This window comes from Pelmatolapia mariae, linkage group LG8 (assembly GCF_036321145.2).
Source record: "Pelmatolapia mariae isolate MD_Pm_ZW linkage group LG8, Pm_UMD_F_2, whole genome shotgun sequence".
NCBI classification, from domain to species: Eukaryota; Metazoa; Chordata; class Actinopteri; order Cichliformes; family Cichlidae; genus Pelmatolapia; species Pelmatolapia mariae.
In genome coordinates, this window is record NC_086234.1 from 13,666,853 (window position 1) to 13,691,216 (window position 24,364).

Below are 24,364 nucleotides of genomic sequence, written 5' to 3' on the forward strand. Positions count from 1 at the left end.
AAATGTAAGCACAAAAGTCACCTATGTTGTGTTTTCCTTGGGTATTTTAACTGAAAGTATGAAATGACTACTTTAAGTTTTAATTTAACGATGACTAACGTAAATTAATCTTTCAGTTCTATAGGAGCTGAACAATATTATCACATAATAAAACTGAAAACTATTTTCTACCTGGGATGTTGCATCTTGGGTTGAGCTTTTTAAACCAGCTGCATACAGCTCTGCTTTTCCATCATGCAGCTGCATCAGTCACTTCCATTCATCGTTTGCTCTTCCTGTCATGTGGAGTGTAACTGCTCTAGCAATGCTCAGTGGAGTCATTTGGTTACTTTTGGGTGGCACGTCATCGGCTGCTAGTATCTCCTCTCCATAGTCTGGCTATGCTTGTTTTATGATTGTTGTTGTTGATCTTTTTGTTTTATTTTATTCCATTTTTAGCAGATACTAAAGGTACCAAATCATTATTGGAAGCTGACATGCCGATCTTGCTCTCAGACATTTCCAACCTTTTCCGGTTGTGTGCACTAGAGAATGTAAGCAATGATAGCAATTATCTTGCAAGATGACACAAAAAATAAAAAAATCTATACTGTTACTACTGTATATGTCATGGTGCTGCCATAATACATAAATTTTGTGATGCATCACACTGAAATGTGAAAGGTGGGAAAGTTTAAGGTCCTATGGCAGGCAAGTTGAAGATTGCAGCCCTGGTATAAATGTGAATGTGTGAGGGGAAGTGAGAGTCTCCATAGATGTAAAATGGAGTTAGGTAGGGAGAAATAAGCAGGACACAGGCAGTAATTTATGACACATTGAGATAAAAGTAAATGGTGTTTCATCTGAATAGGACTCTTGATTATAAACAATGGGCATCAAAAACAAAACCGACAATTTTACCTCTCGGGGTGTTTTTTTGAATAAAGTGACAGAACTTTAAGCGAAGGCTCCTTACACACATACGCATGGAAAAACTAGAGTTTGGACTTGTTTGGGAAGTTTGTTCTAAGCAATTTGACCTGCGCTGTGGTTTGTTCTGGGAGGCATTTCCATTTGCACAAAAGGTTGTTTGAGTAGATGCATTTTTCCCTAACAAGGGCCAACTGATGGAGTGCCTAATGAGGTCACCTTTAATTCACATCTCAGGTCACTGCAAGAGCGCCAAACATCAGACCCCACTGTGTTTAATGAGACTTTGAGAATCACAAACAGGCAGAGATCTCCTGAGAACAACACTGCAGTGGGCTGAGATGCGCAAAGGCTACAAGACACTACAACTGTCCTAGCTACACATGACGTTTGTACAGACAGAAACAATGCCAGACCAAATTAAACAAGCATTTCTACATAAATAAAATCATGTACAGTTATAAAGTGTGACTATTGAAAAATGTATGTTTGTCAAGATAACAAAAGGACTAAAGATTGGGGAATGAATTGCTTATCATAATGTAATTGATCTATTTGGGGTTCAGTCATTAGTCAGCTGTTAGAGCTTTAATCTTATTGGCCCAAACTGAAGAGAAAGAAGAATTTCATAACCAAACCAGGCTCATAAACCTGATCTAATAAGTGCCTATGGATATAGTTACGACTCAGATCACATAGTTTTATGTATTTGCACCCAGTTCACACTGGGACGGCTTCTTGCCAGAGGAGACCAGCCAGATTTAAGGCAGCTAAAACTGAATGGGCGGATGTACTGAAATGCTTACAAATAATTTAATTTTTAAATTTTATTTTATCTACTTTCATAGTAAAATAAATACCAGCTTTATACATGCTAGATGACCTGGGGCATATTATGTAATCTGCCACCAGCTGCTGGTTCAGTTGAACAATCTGTTACTAGAAGGTTTTTACGAACAAATGATGACACCCAGCAGGGATTTTGTCTTCAAACAAAGTTATCAAAGTTATTTTGAGGCATTACATATACCTAGCTTAAATTTCAATGTCAATAAAAACTGATTTAAAAGCTGCCAATTAATGTATCCCAATCATTTCAGATTTTAAAAAAGTGCTTAAAAGTTTTGCTTGTTTTCTGCGAAATAAGAATTTAACTCCCCCCCCCCCCCCCCCCCCCCATATTAATAAATATGCTGCCATCTTTGCTATCACAATTCTCTCATAGATTTTAATTCAGGACTCTTTGAGTGTCATATCTGTCTTATAACATCCCTGTTTTTAGAGGACATTGTTTCTCAGATCAGATAACTACAGACCTATTTTACTACTCCACATGACTTCTTTGGTGCGTGAGTAATAAATACATTTACCTTTATATTTGACTAAATATTCACTTGATGCTGTGTTGCGGGGACAATTAGCTGACAGTAATAGACTTTGCCGGTGCATCAGGATTGGAGGACAAGCTTTTAGGCAGATGCAGATGCTCTCTGTAACAATAAAAACTGAATTTAAGCCAACATCTTACCTACCAGTCTTCCCAGATGAATAGATGTGCACCCACAAAATGTAAGTAAAGTATAACAATAAAAATAAAAATCAGACACCCCCTCAGTGTGTGTGCAAATGCGATATAAGGTCAGCAAGTGCAAACTGCTTCATACAGAACAATAAAATTGTGAAATTGTTTGCAGCTGATGCAGAAAAAGTCGAGGAATAAGATTTAGAGTTGCATTTAATTATTTATTTATAGCACTTATCATTAAGGAAATGCAGAGACTTTAAATGCTGAAAAATGTCTTAATGTTTTTCACAAACTTTAGATGCTCTTACACCCTGAACAAAGGTTCAGAGGATATTCCAGGAATGGTGCTATTTTCCAGAGAACTTATTGGTCAGTAGGTAGTAATTTCATACCTGCTGATCTGTAATGTGTCAAAAACATTTTTACTCTTTTGCCAGTAAGTTAAAGCTTATCTCACTTATGATAAACCTTTCTCTCTGAAGTTGATTGGTGTCAGATTTGGTAATAATTTGTCAATATTTCAGACCACGGTTATAAAAATTCACATTAAAATACCATGTTTTTGTAAGGAACCAAGATAAATGATTTCTGATTTTTTTTTTTTTCACCTCTGTGATCTTTTGACCTGCACAATGAAACTGACAAAAGAAAAATAAATGTAACTAATATGGTTACATAAGTGTACACACTCTTATAAGTAGGGGTGTTGGAAATTTCAGAATTAACCCAACCTAAACAGTAGTCAGTACACACCTGTCATCAGTTAAAGTGACTCTGTTTAAAGTTAAATGAATTCCAGTTGTTCTAGTTGGACTTTCCTGAAATTTATTTAGCTGCATCTTACAATTTCAAATGGATCTCACTTTTTAAAGGTATCAGTGAGAAGGAGGGTTCAAAAGAAGTTTAGATAAAGTCTTTTAAAGTTACTGTGATCCAGGGAATTGGGTGAGGCTACTTTTTGAAAAGAATCAGGAGATTGTTTTCCGTTATTGTGCCAGATTTCAGTTTTTTACCGTAAGGTATAGCAGAAGAAGAAAAGCATTGCATAAGAAAATGTCAAAATATTGCTCCTTTTCTGCTCAGCCCCACAAAAAACACAGGAGCATCAACTCCATCTTGGTGGCAGCAGGATGACTTTACCTCACACAGGCATCTTGTCTGAACGCCCACACCTCCCTTCTTAATCATTAATTTATCCAAGTATTCCCTACAACAGCCTATTTATAGAAGGCTTCACCAAACATCTCTGTGCTCATTTTCAAAGTGCAGCTGAAATACATGGTAGAGTCTCGGTGGTGGTGCGATATTTTCATCTCTTCTCTTAACATGTTCCTTCCTCCATTTCTTGCTTCTGTTTCACTAATTCTTTCAGTTTCTTTGACTACACACATAGTTTACATGTGTTCTTTCACAGACCGCAGCCTGTTCTAATACACTACATCATACATGCTGTGATGAAGTTATTGCTGTCAGCTGTTTAGTGTGATGGCTTTCCAGTTCTGTGATCTAAAAATAGACTTTTCACCACCTTACAGAGAGTAACTGTAATTAATAGGATATTGCTTTTGAATTGTTCTTTCAGAGGGTTGTTATAAGATGTATAAAATCTGTAAAACAGCAGCTGTTCTAACATTATCCAATAATAGATAATAAGAGTTATAAAGCCTAGGAGATCATGAGGATAGTGGTGCATATCCAGCAGAATGCACTGCAGACCCCTAATTTCAGAGGGTCAGGCAGCTGTAATTTTTTAAATTACTTGATGTATAGATATATTCATTAAATAATTAAGTATACTCATTTAATCAGTCTTTTTGTCAGCATGCTTGAATATTCACAGAGCATGAGCAGTGTCCCCTGATATGTATTATAAAGTCAGCAGAGCTTAAATCAGACTGAACCCAGTGTGTATCTCAGGTAATGATTGTTTACACTGTGTGGCTGTGATGCATAAATGCACACTGCCCATGTGCATGTGGACAGAATATTTATGGACCAGCACTGATCTGGGCCCTGAAAGTCAGTTTGATATATTCGAGTATGTGGAGAACCAAATATTAAATGCATATGTGATTAGTGTGCTGGTTTCACAGCCTCCACTCTTCAGATGGCTTTTGAGAAGATTTTATAACCTTGCTGCCAAAATGACATTAGTGAGGTCAGCCCCTGATGTTTGACAATAAGGTCAGACCTTGATGGGATTTAAGTCAGGCCAGTTAAATTTCTCTTCAGCAAACTGGAAAAAGCATTTTGTTATGGACTTTGCTTAAACCCTGAGGACACTGAAGCAGGAAAAAGTATTCCTCAAACTGTTGCTGTATGCCATAGTGTTTACATTTCCCTTAGCCGCAAGTGTAAATTTGTTGTATTGGTAATAATTTGACTTGTTATTTCAATGAAATACATGTTTGATCATTGAATTTTAGTTTGTTTCATGTGAAAGAGAAGAATTAAATCTTGAGCATCTGTTTTATGTGCAATCTAAAAAAAATGCAGAAAATGGATGTGCTGACAACTAGATCAGCAAATGTGGAACATGCTGTCTTTATCATTTCTTTTCAGCAGGACAGGAAGTCTCGCCTTTGTTCTTCACACTAGATTGTAAAGATAACCATTTTTTTTAAAGCCACATAATGCATTGCAGTTTTTTAGATGTGAAATTGATAAGACAATGGAATTCAAATTTGGATAAACAACATTATGATTTTCTTTTTTTTTTTTTATTCAGGCAGATCTATAACCAGACTCTTGTCAATATGCTGTTGTAATTTGAAATACTAATGCCCAGATTTCATGATTATTCAACCATGTAAAGCTACGTACCAAATATGTTTGGCAGTCAACTAGCTATTCTTTCACTTTTTAAAATTGGCTCTGAATCCCAGCTTCTGTCTGTTTTTATTTAATCTTTTTAAAAGCTTAGGGAGATAAATAAAGCCATTGATTATCGGACATGTGTTGTCTAGTTTGTGCTTGAAGAAGTTGTTCCTTTTCCTTGGATGTGAAGCAAAGACAGGCATTCACTACAGAGAAGATTAACAAAGTCAGACAAGTTAAAAATCTAATAGAGAGGAACATCCATTACTGAATGGGCCACCAGTCATGCCAAGAAAAGGCCATTAAGGAAAGCATGGACTCAGCTCCCTGTAGAAAACATTTGCGAGAGGAGCTCAGTAATGGGTCAACAGAGAGGACTGTTTTCATCACTCAAACTAATTGGCATCTGTGAATCTGTAGCTTGAAGAAGGAAAAAAGGAACATGCTCAATGATATTGATTGGGTTTTCTGTGAAGGAGTGCAGCTGGATGATTTCAAAGCTCAGAGACGCAATAAACCTGATGAAGAGCCTCTCCACATATGAACATAAAGAGGTCCAGTGAAGCTGCAATGCTGGTCTTACAGCCTTTGAAGAAATGTCTCGCCTTTTGCTGGAAATGGTTACACAGGAAGAAAACTAATGCTTAGAAGTAACAAGAATCCAGAATTTAATATAAATTTGGATAGGCTTCAAGTTTGAGGCACTGCTCTGTATATCACAATGGTATCTTCAACCAAGTCACAAACACAGTCCGCTAATGAGCTCTGTGCAAATTGAAGAGGTCTCACGGATCCATTATGTCCTTGCTCCCATTCTCCAGGCCATTCTCTTGATGTATGAATCCATATCAGTTATTATTTTCCATAAATTGAGTTCCATCACTCCCAAGTCCCTGTAATTATTTTTCATTCTCAGTTCCACTTTATTGTGGCCAAAAGCGCTGGATGGTAAGCATGCAAGAAATTGAGGAAAGTGAAGCCAAAGATGAATACAGTGCTTGCCATGCATCACTGACTGCATCAAATGCATAGCTGCAGTCTGCTCAATAAAACTAATCAAACATGAATTTTAAAGGGTATTGACTTGGGTGGATTTGCAAGGGAAAGCATATTTGCCATCTAAGGAAAAGAGAATAGGGGAGTGGGGTAGGCTGAATATGGGAGATCAGAAGTCAGCCTAGTAGTGCAAGGACAGAAAGGGTACGACTATTTTTAACAGACTAATATTTAAACAAGGCACATACACTTTAGCTGGTTGCCTGTTTGTTGTATCAAAACCCACTGCCATTGTTCCTACTTTAAATCTGCTGCCACCGCACAACATACATGATCCTCAATTAAATACAAGGTGGGCGTTTTAACGTTTGAAGTTGCAGTCATTGTTCTAAAAGCCCTTGGAAAAAGTATATTAGTCCTCACTTAATCTTTAGTAAGGACATAGAAGTCCATATTAAAGAAGAAATGATTGAAATTATGAATACATTCAAAGATGAAATGGATTGCATTTACATTTTGAAAGAAGTTGTGTTGTCAGCAAATCTCAGCTCTAGGCATCTTTTTAGGATGTTTTAGCTCACTGTTTTTGGTCCACCATGTTTCTGTTTTGGTTCCACACTGCTCACCACCGACCAGCAAACGACCACCAAAAGCCTAGTGGATGCTAGTGACTGCATGATCAGTATAGGACATTAGCATTACAGGCACGAATATATACATATACATTAAACCCCACAAATATTTGGTTAAATGTTCCTTAGCAAGTTGCACCTCAACCAGACACTTTTGGTAGTCGTCAGCAAGCTCCTGAAAGGATTCTGTCTGGATATTTGACCACTCTTCTTTTCAGAATTGAATAGGGTCGTAGGGTTTCCTTTCTTTGTTGGTAGCCCCTTAGTCCATGGTGATGTAAAACTCCCTTCATTGTGGACAGTGATGCTGGTTTTCCAGCACTCCCAGTTCATAGCAGGCTTGAACCTTGGTGGTTTCCTGGGTTGTTCCTAAACATCCTAACCAATTTCCTCAATCATGATAACTAATGAACTTAATAGAGACTGGCCCCAAATTAAAACATTTTATAATCTCCAGAATCACTTACTAAATGATGTTAAGTGCATGCATGTCTATATTTGAGGCTGTATGTATGATTTTGACCCTGTATGGATTATAGAAAAATTAAAATTGTGTACTCAGTTCTTGTTTTAACATGTATAATGTGCAGTCATTCCACTCTGGGCCTTTTAGTACTTTTGTCGCTTGCTTTTTCAGTTTTCTTGAAAACAGTTATAATTTTTCATGCTATTGAAGCCTGACTAAATATCTTTAATGTTTTTTGTTCTAGCTGCAGCGGCTGAAACGCTCCCTCTCCTTCAAATCGGTCATACGCAGCAAGAGTGTGGACAACTTTTTCCAGCGCAGCAATGGTGAATCACGGCCACCTTTATGCCTAACTGCCACAACGGCACCACCGGCATCTCCTCCCCCCATGTCTGAGTCCCCCCTGGCCTATGAACACTCTCCCTCTCTCTCTCCATCTATCAGTCCTAACCCTTCATTGTCATCACACTCCCCATCTGTCAGTCCTTCACTATATGGGACTTCCAAGATCCAGCCAAAGTGTCAGGCCCAGCCAGTGCAGCCGGTCAAGACCCACTGTTTCCAGGAGCATGTCTTCCGTAGACCTACCAGCTGCCAGCGATGCAAACATACAATCCAAGGTAGGTTAGTTGTGCCACTTCAAGAACATCGTATTCACAGCAAAAAGATACAACCATGTTGGCTCAGGGTGTAGGAATTAGATTGTTATCAATCTGTTTTCTAATGTTTACTTTGATTTATAAAGTTAGGGGCTTTTTTTTTGTTTTTTTGTTATTTGTATCTGTCCGTCGGTGGAAATAAACATGACAAAGAAAAAAGGCAAATGCCACTTGAAATTCAAAGACAAGCTGATATTCTTGAGTGTTAGAATTTGAATTGTAGAATTTCTTTACTCTCCCTGTCCTGATAATTCACAAAATATCTGAATGATCTGTTTCAACAGATGTTCTACCTTTGCGTCAATGTGTGTGAGCAAATATTCCTAAAATGGTCATCTCAGACACAAGCCACACTCAAGACAGGCAGCCAGTCATAAGAAAGCTGGATTAAAGTCAGGAGACTGAGAGCTAAAGTGGCTTGTTTTAGACAGAGTATGATGTGGAGGAGTGCCAGGATAAATAAGGATTAGTTTGAACTGTTATCATGCAAAGTTATCTGTCTAGATATAAAAACATGAAACTGGAAATTAGCATAATAGGTACCCTGTAATGGACTATAGCTCGTTTCTTATTATTACCCAGTCACTGTGGGCAGTTTGCAGTCTATTTGCTCATTGGTCCCAATGAAACCATCCGACAGCAGGCTCTATGGACCTCTGTACATGCTTCCACTGGGAGTTGTTTTGCCTTCTTGTTCTGTTGGCATACTGACCTTTCTCAGCAGTGCTGTTTGTGTAAAATGGGATTACCAGTAACATCCACCAAACTGGTGTCTTTGTGTCCCTTTGTCTTTGGATGGTCATCAGTGTAGACCAATTTAAAACCATGTCAGTTTACGCACAAAGGCCATTTCTGAAGGTGGATATACTAACTGTGCCTAATATGTAACATTAGTTTTCTGTAACATTTTGCACACAAACTACAATGTATGTGAGTGACAGAGCTGGTTTATTTTATACTTGATACAGGAACCACAAATGAGGCTCACATCTGGCACACCTCATCTTTGCTACCATTAGAATACCATCGCTAGCTAACGATTGATTCAAAGCTACAGAAATATTTCCTGACAGGCTTATGGTAACACGTGTAATGTTTGGTGTTAATGCAGGAAACTCCAAGCAGGGCCTACGTTGTAAATCTTGCAAGATGGCCACCCACCTCTGGTGCTCCTCTGAGCTCTCCCAGCAGCCCTGTAATGGCAAGGTAAGGCTCTTTGCACCTTCATCAGATTGTTACACTTTAAGGATTGATTGAATTATAGCATACAATTTCAGTGGAAGTGTCTGAAATACCAAGATTTAAATATTTCACAATTATAAAGCACTACTCAATCACTGGTTGGTTGGCTTTGTCTGAATATTAATTTCAGTGTACCTTAGTTGCTTTGCTCTTTACTGCCATCATCTCCCAACAGCTCTGCTTGATGTGGCCAAAATTTTTGGCACTTAGTTAATTACCTTTCTATATGATGTGTTCTTGCGTAGAGAATTTACTGAAAACGAGCACGTTCTCTGTAGAATGGAGACTAACACAGATTGCATTGTGCCAGCAGCTTTAAACAGCATCTGGATGCTGTAATTGTCTCTGTCACCTGGCATAGTGTTTTGTCTTGGTAATATGCTTAGCCTCAGATCCCTCCGTCTTGTTAAAAGAGGATAAAAAGCCTTTTTCAAACCAAACCACCAAAGACAAAAAGGTATGGGTTATAATTGGAATCTTTATTGATGATGTTTTCACAGTAGACTGAGACTAAGTGTGAAGCCTGAGGGGAATAAAAGCTGTGGATGACACCTAGAATATACATGGCCAGGTCCAAATATTTTTCACTCTGCCTCTTTGCCGTTCCTCACACATGTGCTGCTCTTCTCACATGACGTCCTCTTCTCTCCCTCTCTCTTGTCTGGATGCTACATTTCCTTCCTCCCTTCTCAACTCAGTTGGAAAATCAATATCTCTCTGTACCAGCTGGTCTGGCTAATTCAGTGTGAAATTCAGTGTGTTTGAGGCGTACAATCCCTTGAGGATATGACACGGCAGGCTTTCGCCAAGCCTTCGGCAGTGTCCTTTTCGATCACTGCACGGTCATCAAAGCAAGGATTAGGCATTTTACTGAAACTGAATGGAGTTCAAGGCTACATCGACGTACATTAAGGGGTTCACTGACTCCGAACCAAAGCATGCCGCCCAAAAGTTTTGTGTACAAAACATACTCTTCAATGTAAATTGTAGTTGGATTACAATTACTGTGTGTCAATTTCTCAGGTACAATTCATAAATGATTTAAAATTGGAGAAAGAATGTAAAGGGAACAAATTAAAGTCGGAAAAACTTACATGTGTGGCAATTCATGTAAAGTAGCCAGGTTTCCAATTTTGTATACATGTTACTAAAGTTAAGTCCCCAAAAACAGGAGCTCTGGTGCAATCATAAGTCCTTCCAGGCTTGAACTCCACTGTCTTTTAAGGACATTTAAAATAATAAATCTGTTTAAAAAATCACTTAACATATTCTGTGTTTTGTTTTTTGTTTAATTCATTTTTACACTTTAAAATGTTTCATTTATATTTATGCCCAAGTCTTCAGTGTGTTTATCTGTTCTAGGGCAGCAGCCAGAACAGTAATAACTAACAGAGTCTAACGATACCACCATGGAAATTTATAGTTACTGCTTTTTAATCCTTCTTGACTGGAAATTAATCATAAGTGATCCCAGAAGTATTATTTTTTTATTTTTTTTATTTTTTTTTGTATGAGCCTCTGTCAGATTATATTCAGGTTATATACATTTTTTTTTGGCTCTCATAACAATGTCACATCATTGTTATAAGAGTTACGTGACCCAGAAGAAGAAAGGAAAAATTCAAATCCTAACAAATGAACAGTATATTTTTTTCCTTTGAAATTTATTCTCTTGGGTTTGAGTAATGAAAAAAATCTTAAACAACCATTATTACATGAGGAGAATGGTCAAACAAAAAAAATCTGAAAAAGTGGCTTAGACCTTAGAAAGCACAAGAGAGATATTGATGACTGCGCTCTTCTTGGCTCACTCTCAACCCATTTGCTGAGTGCACCGATATATGACCAATTACTTTAAAATGTCTCCAGAATCAAGCAGCTTTAAATTGGCTTGGAATCATGACAACTTTTTGCTAATCAATGCTAATTTGAATTAAAGATGAATTACAGTATTATTAGAACTAGGCCTGCTGCATTGCACAAAATCATTGCTTCTGTGTGAAGTCTTTATACAGTTCAGAAATCTGAATCCAGTTTTGATCTTAAATAAGTGTGAACTTTCATCTTGTCTGCTCCCCTAAAGACTAAGCCATTCCAGTAATACTGTCACAATCATAAGATATTGTGATACTTAAACAAAAACCTGTTTTCAGTTAAAAGAAAATATGATAAGGGTTAAATACAAATAAATAAAGGCTGGGTAAAAATTTAAAACATATGGGGTTGACAGCTGTCCTTGTCTTAGAGACAGTAGGTATGTGTAAAGTGATGGCCTGCTTGCTTTTGAAATAAGGACATGTGCATAGAAATTTAAGCTACTGAGTGATCCAGGTTCTGGATAAATAAAGTTACCGCTCACTCTTTAATGTGAAAGAAAGGTTTGTGTGCTTAAGAACATTTTCTACCTACAGTTTTGAGCACAGTTTATTTTAATTGGGAGCATTTGCTGAATAGTTGAGCCCAGTTGTCTCTCAGTAATTAGCAAAAGTGTGAGAGTGAAGCATTTGCCATATTTATTTACTGAGACCTCTGTTTGTTTGTTTTTGTTGTTTTGTGTGTGTGTGTGTGTGTGTGTGTGTGTGTGTGTGTGTGTGTGTGTGTGTGTGTGTGTGTGTGTGTCCAAATTCCTGTAAAGAACCTTGTGATAAACAGATTAAAACAAGGATGATCTTTAAAATATTCAGTGAAAAAAGACAGCATTAATACCAGGACTTGGCTTTAGTTGCTTATCTGTGTCTCTATGCTAAAGGTACAACAATGCATAAAAAGAAGATTAATGGCATAGACTTAAAAAAACAAATTGTGACTTGAATAATTTATGCAGTTTATGGAGGAGATGGCACGCAGATTAATTAATAATAAAAATACAAAAAGTACAAATGTAACGATTTTATTGAGAACTTATGACTTAGCCTTATCAAAGCGCATAAGGACAGAGATAATCTACTAACCTGTAGTTAGTACTAGCAACAGGAAGTACTAATAAGTACTACAAATGATATAATTCTGGGAGTAAAACTATATATTATTGTTGTTAATAAGGAGGTTTGGTAATAATTGGCCTTTTTTTCATCAGTCTATGATCATCTGATCATCTTCTATAGAAGTCTATAGGAGACTATCCAGGGTAAGCTCATTAGCTAATGAGCAATTCAATGAGCAGTTTCACATTCAGATGTGCCCCTTAATCAGACCCAGATTCAAAACAAACCACTGGGTGACATCATGGTAGCTACATCCATCTTTTATCCTGTCTATGGTGCACTTTTATGCTGAACGCAGCACGAGTCTATGACTAATAGCAGGGCATAGTGGACGAAGTCACCTCACCGAGAAGGTGTGCACCTGCAGCATTCTGCTCCTTTTTTGTTCCTGTAACGTCTGATCAACTTTCAGAAAGTGCGGTAATGATCATTGTTTAGTTTTGTAGCTAGCTAGATAGCTGTGCACACAGTCAAACAGGTTTCATTTCATTTTGAAAGTCAACTAATGTTTTGCCAGTTAAATGCCATCAATGGCCGTAATGTTAAAATACAGTGAGAGTAAACATTTGATTTGCATCCCTTTTTTTCCTGTAACTTACCACATGCATTCAAATACACAAACTGCAGTACTCTCATTAGTGGGTTTGATTAGGCAGATATGTTCAGATATTTATCTGAATGTGTATTTCTAATATTGTCCCTTTTAACAAAAAGCTTCACTGTTCAGTTTTATTCAGTCATTTCTGTCTAGAGGTGAAGGTTATTTTCTGAGAACAAGCAGATTAAAAAAAGAAATAAAAAATTCTGGGCAAGATCTTGTCTGTCTGGCCTGAAAATAGCCATCATCTCCTTCTGTACCTTAAAACAGCATTTCACTTTTGAATGATTTCTGCACTTTTTAGATGATCTACAATCAGATATATTAAATGATCACAGCTGCCAGTTTGCAATATATCCTTTATTCTTTTATTATTTTTAAAATTGTAGATCCTGGAATAAATCATTTGGTGATAATTGGGGTTGGTAGATGGCAATTGTTTATCAGTAATTTCTGGTATGGTGTGCTTTGACCTTGTGAAATATTTTTGTATAGAAAAACATCTCATGAATTTTCATGAGATTGTTTTAATCTAAAAATAAAACACAACCTTGAAAGTGTTGTTTTTTTAAAAGTACAACTGTGCTAAAAGTAATTCAGAGATTAAAGCCATTTACCTGATATGTTATTTTCAGCATATATCACAAAAAGATGAAAGAAGAAAATAATCAAAGAGCTTAAATAAAGCTGAGATTCTTTAGAAACTGTTTCTATTTTGCATCCCTTTCATGAAAAACAAGGCTTTGGAATTTATCTCTGAGTCACGTCCTGTAGCTAAACATGTTTCTCTTACTAAATAAAGAAACACAATCGGATATCAAAGGAGTACAGTATCAGATCTGTACTGGCGAGCTTCAGTTTGACAGTGACAAACCTTTGTGACGAATTAATGCAGACACCACATGATTAAATCTTCCTGAAGGCAGGCATATAAAAGGTACAGCAGTGTTTTTGGACATTTCTCCAACAAATCATCTAATGCTTAGTGTAGTGCTAACACACTTTGCTTGTAAACGTCATGCTAACAAAAGTTAACACCTTGTCAGATGTTGACTGCCACTGGTTACTCAGGGGGGGTCAGTACTGAACCACTGCCTGCTCATTCATCAGGAATGCATTCCTTCATGCTATAATCCATAAAATTAAGGCCTCTGATGGAAAAATATGAACAATATTTTGCATTTATTGCGTTCAAGACACATGAACTACCTTAGTATGTGCTTTGATAAATATCCCTTCATTTTTGCCATATTTTAAGGTGCACCTTTAAAGTCTAATGTTATTTCACACAACATCCCAGCAGTAATATTTTGCCTTTGTTACTTTGGACCATTATCTATTTTAATCAAAAACTGACACCACCTATGCTTTCAGTCACCAGATGATGTGTGCATATCTCTGTGATGCTAGTGTCATCTGACAGAAGAGTTGTATTTGATTGCCTGGATGCAAATGTGCTGCTGCAGCAGCAGAAGACCACAGCCGGTGGCACTCCTGGTAGTTAAGAAGAGTAAAAATGAGGCTCTCAAATAGAGGGGTTCACCAAAATTGAACAATAGAGGACTGAAAGACATTGTCTGTTCTGTTGAGCACAAACAACATGAAAGCATGGAGCTATCCTGCCTTCAGCTTTTGGTGGTTTATGAAGATGGCGGTGATGGTGTGGGGGAAGTTTTCTTGGCACATGTGGGGCCCTCAGTACAAACTGAGTATCATTTAAACCCCACAGCCTGCCTGAGTATTGTTGCTGACCGTGTCCATCCCTATTAAGACCACAGTGCACGCATCTTTTGATGGCTGCTTCCAGCAGGATGACACACCATGTCACAAAGCTCAAATAATGTCAAAGTGGTTCCCTGAATATGACAATGAGTTTGGTCTGCATAAATCGCTTCCAGAGCCACCACATCTGAATCCAATAGAGCACCTTTAGGATGTCGTGGAACAAGAGATTTGTATCACAGATGAGCAGCAACTGTGGGAGGATGTCATGTCAATATAGACCAAAATCTCTGAGGAATGTTTCCAGCACCTTGTTGAATCTAAACCTTGAAGCGCTTCTAAAGGCAAAAGGGGTCTTGTAGGTGTAATAAAACACGTTTTGCGTTTTATTTACTGCAGTATGTTTTAGTATTTTTCACATGGGTAAAAATTTGTTTTATTTAATTTGAATAAAACTCAAAGAAAATATATAATTTGCAGTTTTGAAAAACACAAACAAGATTCTTTTAAGTACATTCACATTTGAACCGTTTCAATTACTCAGAGTTCATGAGTATTTTCTGTAAGTATGTATAAGTATGTTCTGCTTTTCCTTGATAAAGCCTACAAAAGCATTTTTCCACTTCAAGTAACATTTCTCCCTTTCTCTTTCCTTCTCTGCTGTCTCTCTCCTGGTATGCCAGACAGGAGCTTTTAAAAGAAACTTCAGCTCTCCTCTTCTTACCATTGATCCACTGGGTGTGGTTAGAGAGGCTCCTGCTGCGCAGGGTGAGTGATGGAAGCACAGACTGATTTATCTCAGCAGCAAATAACTAGACTCCGAGGATGACTAATCACCATGTCTGCGGCCTTTAATGCTTTATACATGAGAGGCGTGTGTGTGTGTGTGTGTGTGTGTGTCTCAGCATAGTATCATCTATAAAACTGCACATATGATGATCTTTTCCTTTTTGTCTGGTCATATGTAGAAGCAGATAATAGCACTGTTGATCCTGTGTATGAGGCCTTGCGCTACGGGATGACACTGGCTCAGCTGAGTCAATCCAGCTTCAGCAGTATCTCAGAATCACCCTGTCATGAGGTATAAATGCACACAGGCAGACACACACACATAAAATACACTGACAACCCTCATCATTCAGAAAAATCTATGTTGATATAATTTCTTGCAAGAGTATTGTTCTTCCTGTCTTTATCATAGGAAGAAAAACTGCAAGACAAACTAGAAAACCAGCCTATAGCTGAAGAGGATCACATCCCAGGAAGTAAGTCAAATATTTTCTTGAATACAGGAAATGCATTTTGTTATGTTGTCATGCTAAAATTCCTTGAGGATTATTCTTAACATGACATCAGATCTCAATAGGGGAAAACAATCATGCTGGGTATCTATGTTTTAATTGTAATGAAAAGTATCAACTTACAGAGGACTTGATTAAAAAACACACTGAAAATCAAAGTGAAAAAAATGATGTTCATTTTGCCAAAATTTAATTTCAGCAACTAATTTAATTGTATAGCCTCCTCAACATTGTCAGGCATGCTTCTAATGAGATGATGGATGGTGTTCTGGAGGTTCTCCTCCCAGATCTGGACCAGGACATCACTGAGCTCCTGGGCAGTCTGAGTCAGGGTGCTGTTGCCTGGGCTGTATATGTTTGTGCCTCCCTCTCAAACCATCACTGACCCACCACCAAAGCTGATCATGCTGCATTATGTGTTACAGGCAGCATAACATTCTCCATCTCTTCTCCAGACCTTTTGACATCTCTCACGTGTGCTCAGTATGAACATGCTTATTTCTTTGAAAACCAAAAGGCAGTGGACCTGCTTTTATTCTATGGCAAATGCCAGTCGAGCTCCATGGGTAATGAGCACAGGGCAACTAGGATACTGGGTTCTCAGGAACAGACTTAATGAGGGTGGCCTGACTGTTTGGTCAGAAGCATTCACACCAGCGTCCTGCTGGAGGTAATCTTTTTTAGCTCTGGCATCATCCTGTTCCTCTTTGCACAAAGGAACAGATACCGGTCTTTCTGATGGGTTAAGGTCCTTCTACCACCCTGTCCAGCTCTCCTAACTGCCAGTCTCCTGGAATCTCTTCCAAGCTCTTGAGACTGCGCTGGGAGACACGGTGAACCTCCTGGAAAATGGTGCATATTAATGTGCCATCCTAGAGGAGTTGGACTACCTGTGCATACTCTGTAGGATGCAGGTAGTGTCTCATGCTACCAGTAGTTTCTTATTCAGTAACAATTTCCCTTTAAAAAAAAAAGACTTGGTAAACTCTCATGCTGGACAGATATAGGCATTAGTTGAGTATTTGTTCATCACTGTTGGGTAACTGGTCCAGAGTCCAGGGACGTCACTGTGCTTAGCCAAGAAATAGTCCCTTGCATAACCCACCTTCTTTTCTTTTAAAGCTATTTTTAATTTCAAGCTAACACTAAACAAATGAGACAGAGCATGTCCATGTGTGAGCTTTAGAGCTTCTGGTAGATGTAGTTTACCCTTTTTTTTATTTATTTTTTTTAAGGTTTGACATTTTTCCTTGCTTCTGGCAGCTGGGCTCTAGTTTCAGATTGCGTTGCTTCAGACTCGTACTGATTGTTTACAAAAACAAACAAAAAAACCAAAGTATTCCTTGTGTAGGGTCTTTGTGTAACATTTTCTGACTACATACTGACAAAAGTAAAAACATGCACCAGTACATTGGTCCTGAAAGTGATACTGTACAGGTATTGTCGATGGATTAATCTAGAATTTGTCATTAAAAAACTTTATAGAATATCTGAATACTGAGTGAAAAAATGTGTAATGCATAAAAAACACTTTTTGAAACAATACGTTACACAGTTTGAGTATTTAAAGAACAAATGTTCAGCTCTAATACATTGTGATGTGTTTCTGGTAAAGGACAATTGCTAAATAAATGTCAAAAAGTTAAAGGACCACATTAACATAATATACAGTACAGTGTAGAGGTGGTAGTGTGTGTCTTCTGCACTTTTCCTCTTTGACTTTAGTCCCAGGAGAAGAGATCATCTCTGTTTGTACTGCTGCCACTTTACAGTGAATGACCTTCCCTTCTGCCTTACTTGTTTGCCCAAAGTGACAAGAGCTCTCCCTCTTCCTGTGTCTTGTCTTTTCTTTCTTTCTCTTACACCACCCCTCTTTCTTGATTTTTTTCCTTTTTTTTCTATGTGACCTTTCTTTGTCTCATGCATATTATCTGTCTTTGGTTTCTGTGTCTGTCTCTCCAGTGCTCACCCCTCCTGAAAGCGAGAAGGCTGATTCAGAAGAACGGGTGAGTCTAAAGGTGTGTAGTCAGCATTCCTGTGTTATTTCAGCTTCTTTTTTTTTAATTAGTACAAATGCATTCTGTCAAAAAATATTTTTATGTTTGATGATTCCACAAGAGAAGCATGCAAAAAAGCAATCTTGATTTTCTATCTGGTTTTTGTTTTGTTAGACTCCAAAACGAGTGGAGGTTCGCTCTATTCACACCTATGTGGCGCTCTACAAGTTTCTGCCTCAGGAGAAGAACGATTTGGAGCTGCAGTTAGTAAAATTCCTTTGTTTACTGTTTGTTTGTGTGTCATTTGTTGTCAGATTGTTCCGTTCCGAGAGATGAGAAAGTGTGTACCTGGACAAAATTTTACTGACATTCACCCACCATCTGCCTCCCCAGCAGGATGATTGTAGGGGGTTGCATGGTTCGGTTGGAAAGGGAGAGCATGCTGGGAGGTCAGGAAGGACAAACAGCTGCACTGTGTGTTAAAAAAGGAGTTTTTGTATGTTAGTAGGTGCAGGAATCTGCTGAGTGTAGAATTACACCCAACAGTAATCTGGAGGATACATCTGTGCAAGAAGACAGCAATTCAGGCATTTCTTTACATGGACAACAGTCCACTAAGAAAGCTCAGTAATGTTATAAGTGTTCAGACATTGCTGGATTCATCAGTCTGGTAAATTTATGGCATTCACTTACATTTCACTTAAATGTTATGTTTCTTATGGCTTTATATAGACAAAGTGGCTGCATTTCTATTAATGAATATTATGCACTTTTCTTGGGATCTCAGCACACATGTCTGTATGTGTACTGTACTGCATCAACCACTCACAGAAAAAGCTCAGACAAACCGATATTTCTACTAGGTTGGGAATACCAGAACTATATTCAATTTTCAATTCAATTTTATTTATATAGCGCCAAATCACAACAAAAGTCGCCTCAAGGCGCTTTATATTGTACAGTAGATGGCACAATATTAAATACAGAGAAAAACCCAACAATCATATCATATGACCCCCTATGAGCAAGCACTTTGGCGACAGTGGGAAGGAAAAACTCCCTTTTAACAGGAAGAAACCTCCGGCAGAACCAGGCTCAGGGAGGGGCGGCCATCTGCTGCGACCGGTTGGGGTGAAAGAAGGAAAACAGGATAAAGACATGCTAGATATGAGATGATAGACAAGTATTCTAATCTTTTTTAAAAAATAGAGACAGTTTTTTAGACATCACAGACCGGTGCTGTTGTAATTTTATTTGATAAGTGTGCAGACACAAGTCAGAAGTGATAAGTAAATGTTGGTTGGAATAAAATAGCCCTTTATTGTTATTGTATATGTAAGGTGAAATTATGGGTGCTTGGTGCCAACTGTGCAGGAATAAATGGCAAACAGAAGAAATATATACAAACTAGAAGAATACATATACAAAACAAGAGAAAGGCACACTTTGGAGAGCAAAGTGTTTGGAAGCAGTGAAAAGGACTGTCTGAGTATAGAGTCTGTGTGTGAGTGGCCTGAGTGATGAGGGTTACTCAGACCATGGCTCAGATTAATGAGATGAGTGGGCAGGGGTGGGGTGTGGGGGGTTAGTGTTTTTTAACAGTCTGAATGACCCAGGGGAAGAAGCTGTTGGTGAGTCTGGGGGTGTGGGACCTGATTGACCTGAGGTGCCGACCAGAGGGCAGCAGGTCAAACAGGTGGTGGGCGGGGTCACCTGTGATGGCCCTGGGTTTTCTGAGACAGAAGGATCTGGCGATGGCCTCCAGGGGTGGCAGAGAGCAGTCAATGATTTTTTTTTTGGGGGGGGGGCATTGTTTATTACCCTATGCGCAGCCTTCCTGTTCTCATTTGTGGCCCCTGCGTACCAAACACCAAGGCAGTAGTAGAGCACACTCTCCACTGAGGAGCCAGTAGAAGGCCAGCAGCATCTTCCGGTCCAGGTTATTCTTTCTAAGGACACGGAGGAAGTTTAGCCACTGTTGGGCCTTAATAAGGTCAGCTCATTAAAGTTAGGTCAGCCTATTAAGATTGCTGTTGTGACTTTAATGGAAAACTGACCAAAGTACACACTCCGGCATGAAGCCAGCTATTTCAGTTGCCTTCAGACTAATGGAAAGAAGCGTCTCAGGCTGCTGTGATATTTACGGGATTATACATAATAGAAGAGGGAGCAAATACATAGTGAAGTCCATTTTCGTTATATAGCACATTAAAAAAAACCGACCAAGACACAAATGGTTGATCAAAAGTGTTCCAGTTCAGGCAAACCCCTTAACACACACACTAGCCTGAAAATGGTGTTATTCTGCTGCTGTATACTTACTGCCATTATTAGTATTTTGAATGACATTTGAAAAACTCTAAATGGTTTACATCAATGTAAAAATACCACCTCCACAGTTCTTACTTTGTAATAAGGGTTGATAGACAGCAGAAGTATTGTATCTTGTATTTCCTGTTGTCTATAGGTGCCAATATGCGTCGAATTAGTTTTCACTGTATGCTTCTGTGTGTTAGCCCTGCGACAGACTGGCGACCTGTCCAGGGTGTACCCCGCCTCTCGCCCTATGACAGCTGGGATAGGCCCCGCGACCCTAAAAAGGATAAGCGGAAGCGAATGGATGGATGGATGTATATCTAACACTGCCAACTGTTTAGTCTTTTTTTTTTTTTTTTTGGTAAAAATAGAAAAAAAATTACAAGTGAACATCAAACCTGACACTATTGCTTTTAAAGTGGTAAAAATCCTCCTCAAAGGATACTCAGCTCACTGCACTCTGGTCTATATTCTATTTTCTCTGCAGGCCTGGTGACAGAATTCAAGTGACAGATGATTCCAATGAAGACTGGTGGAAGGTAGGCTTTATAAAACAGACTTTATATTTAAATGCACCGAAGTGTTATCTATTCACTAAGTCATTCAGAAGCATTATATTTTCTTTCTTTTTAACTGAGCCAGTGCTTTTGTAAATAACATATTTACTTATCCAGGCTGTCTCAATATATTCATCAGAATCACACACAAATGGGACCCTCAGCTTGACATCTGAACTTCCTTTCAAAGCAGAGCTGTTTGGTCACAGTAACAGAGTTGATAGTTGAGCCCTGAAGTAAGGCAGGTGTCACTGTTAGCAGAGCTAGTTAACATGAAGAGGAAGAGGACAGATTGCAATCTGTGTTTTAATGAGACGGCAGACGATTTTAACCTTGACCAGCAGAAGGACAGACGAGTCATCACATAACAAAACATCAGGGAAAAGTAAAAGCTCGTCTTACCCGACACAGTGGCAGCAGAGGAACTATTTTTCTGCAGCTAATTTTAGTTAACAAAGAAGCCTCAATTAAATGAATGAAAAGATCATCAAGGGGCTCATTTAAAATTCACTGTAAATAAATATTTTTGTTGGATTTTTCTATTTTCCTTCTTAAAGAGTAGAAACCAAATTATTTCAGAAAACAATATTTGTGACTTGATTTAAAAACAGTACAATTCTTCATTTAGAATGTGTTTAAACTGATTCAGGACAGTCTAGTGACTTCAGCTACAAATGCACAAACAGTGCTACTGTTATTTCAACAAAAATAACAAAAAAAAACCCATACAAACCACCTTCCAAAAGAGATACTTACACTTTGCAGAAATCTGCTGTTTCCCTTTTATATATGCTTTCAGTTTAAGCAAGGACTCAGCCAAGCCAGCAAAATGGGTAAATTTTGAGTTGTGCGACTCCAGCACTCCTGGGTTTTGCATGCTTGTGTGCCAGAGTCTCTGAAGAGAATAGCAGGGGATTAAGGCTTCACAAATACAAAAATGCTTTTTGGTTTAGTGGCTGTGTTGCTAATTAGGGAACAAAAACTCAGAAATCTCTATTTAATTTCAGATTTCTTGCTAATTGTGACTGTTCATTCTAATTCATTTTTCTTATTGTGGTACAAATGTGATGCTTATTTGAGGGCTGCAGAGGAAGCTGCCTCTGAGTAACATACTCATGTTGGAACATAAGCGGACATGATATGAAATAATTTACCTTAAGCGAGTGAGCAAAGTTGAGTGAAAACCGAGTGAGTGAGATCTATTTTTATACTACAACCAGTGCAGAGCTTTTTTTCCTCTCTCTGTGTAGACTAACGGGCTAAATGTTTGTGTGTGTGTGTGTGTGTCCTTGGTTGGGTGTGTTTGCCAGGGGAAAAGCAGAAACAAGGTGGGATTTTTTCCGGCCAACTTTGTGCAGCGTATCCGCCCTGGTGAGAGGGTGTGGAAGGTCACCACTGGTTTCCACGGCAACCGAGACAAAGGCCAGATGACTGTGAAAGAGTCCCAGGTGAGACTGTAAAGTACACACAGTTTCTCTTGCACGCTGAAAGCCTTTTCAAAATCTATGCAAATGAATGCAAAAAACTGCTGAGATTACCGAGGACTGCATGTTATGACTTTTTTTTTGCCTCAGTCCAGAAACTCACATATATTTATTTTTTTAATTTCACTTGCCCTTCCACCTGCTCCATTGTCCTCTCTTCTCGCCTTTCCTCACCCTCTGACTCTCCCTCTGCAGATCTGTATCGGGAAGAACGAGGAGATTGACGGCTTCCTCCGGCTGAGCAGCGGGAAGAAGAGGGGCCTGGTTCCTGTGAAGTGTCTGCTAGAAATATGATGGTGCTGCTTTCGACTTGACCCTCATTTTGTTACAGTGATGGAGGAATACTCAGGAGTGTTTAGCCAACACCTCACTGACCACCAACCACCCGCCTCCATCTCAAAAATGTGGCAGTGAAAGCAGTGTGAGTGGAAGATAACTCACAACTTTGCTTTTTACCACAGTTTAAGACTTAAAGGATGCAGGGGCTTCCTTGCAGTTATTTAGAGCTACTTTTCTTGTAGCACAGCTTTCCTTTTTTTATACCCTCACAAATGAAATGTAGCATTATGTGGAAGAGGATAAGTGTGCAGGAAGTCTGGCTACCTCAATAGCCATCTCCATTGGCCATCTGTTTGTGAGAAAGAAGAGAGGACTTTTTAATTATGATGTCGAGGCTTGTCCAAGCCTAAAGAGACATTGTAAGCAAACTGTCTTAATGTCATTGTTTTTGTAGAGGAAACGAGACATTGTGAAAGTCTGTAGCTGTTTATTGTGATGCGTTGTGCAAACACACTGTTTGGCTGTTTGTTTGAAACTCTGTTAAACCGCCTGGATTTGATAGATTTAGCTGAGAATTTAAACCATATTTGGATGTGCGCACTGCAGCTCTATATGAGCACATTTTACATCATGATATGAATTGATGATATGGATATGAGTCGCTCCTGCTCCGAGTAGAAAAAGATTCAGGTATTACATAATATATAAATGTAAGTCTTCTCGGCTACATCTTTTATTAATGACACACACAGATGCTGAGATTTTTACATTTCAGACTGCTCTCCGGTGATTGGAATATCGTACATTTGTGCTCTTCACAGCTCTGATGTGACAAATGCTTTGCGTGCACCTCGGGGAGTTTCTTTGTCAGTGTGCCCTTCAGTTGCACTTTCTTTACACACACAGATTTCATTATTCACTCTGTTCAGTGTAGCGTTAAAAACCATCCACTAGAATCTGCTTTCTGTCATCATATACACACCAAGCCATGTCTATCTGTATGTAATGTCCTGTAATATTCGCGGTCATATCTAGTTGTGTACTTCAGCATGAGGATGGTGTCAATGTTAGGACTTGGATGTGCTTGGATGTGCTTGCTTTTCCTCCTGGGCAGAGCAGAGCAAAGAAATAATCCAGGATGATTTATTAAACTCTTCCAACTTTCAGTCTCTCAGACACTCAAAAGTTTAATTTATTTTAAATCAATGGCAAGTTTCTCCCAGCACACATAAGTGATAAGTATTAAAGAGAGACCAGGGTTAGGAAAAAGACTAAATCACCTCACGACACTTGGTTTATTGCTCTGTCATTTGAAAACAATAAGGCAGTCACGGACTGCCTTTGTTGTGGCAATAACTGTAAATACAATTATGATGACAGTATTTGTAAATAGCCTTAAAAATATTGTATATAGCGGCTCTGAATAGCACTCTGGTTAAGAGGTTTGCAGCTATCCAGGACCCAACTAAGGGCATTAATTTCACAGTTACAACTTACAGGAAATTACTATTTATTGTCTTACTTACCTATGTATGCATCTCTTTGCTCAATTAACAACTACCCCTGTCAGCACAAGTCTTTTCAGATACTATGCACAACAGTTCTAGTCACTCACCTTATTTTATACTCGGATTATTTCCAGTGTATCCACACGTGTGTCGGTGTGCTTTTGCAAGGATTTGAATCTGGACTTGCTTTTACATCTTGAATTAGTCTGTACCATGCTACTCTTAAACATTATCCTCACTGACTAGAACCAAAATTGGCTCAGGATCAGTATTACCAGGTGAATCTCAAATCTAAATGCGCACTACCAGGCTAGTTCTCTGCATGGCTAGCTGCTCTGTGATCTTCACAGCTCTCAATAAAGTTAAATGAAC

The 24,364-nt window shown here is 38.6% G+C and overlaps 1 protein-coding gene across 2 annotated transcripts in view; it reads left to right on the plus strand.

The window, feature by feature from the left end:
• Positions 1 to 24,364, plus strand: part of LOC134633850 (SH3 and cysteine-rich domain-containing protein 2-like) — a 33,645-nt gene extending 9,281 nt beyond the window's left edge. Inside the window, exons 2-11 of one of the 2 annotated variants that reach the window (XM_063482978.1) lie at positions 7,590 to 7,965; positions 9,116 to 9,210; positions 15,234 to 15,318; positions 15,519 to 15,631; positions 15,752 to 15,815; positions 17,814 to 17,869; positions 18,023 to 18,111; positions 20,652 to 20,703; positions 22,032 to 22,169; positions 22,401 to 24,364. In XM_063482978.1, coding sequence (XP_063339048.1) covers positions 7,590 to 7,965; positions 9,116 to 9,210; positions 15,234 to 15,318; positions 15,519 to 15,631; positions 15,752 to 15,815; positions 17,814 to 17,869; positions 18,023 to 18,111; positions 20,652 to 20,703; positions 22,032 to 22,169; positions 22,401 to 22,499 — 1,167 coding nt within the window. In that variant the 3' untranslated portion in view covers positions 22,500 to 24,364. The remainder of the gene's footprint in view (positions 1 to 7,589; positions 7,966 to 9,115; positions 9,211 to 15,233; positions 15,319 to 15,518; positions 15,632 to 15,751; positions 15,816 to 17,813; positions 17,870 to 18,022; positions 18,112 to 20,651; positions 20,704 to 22,031; positions 22,170 to 22,400) is intronic. The other variant, XM_063482980.1, reaches the window with a different exon arrangement.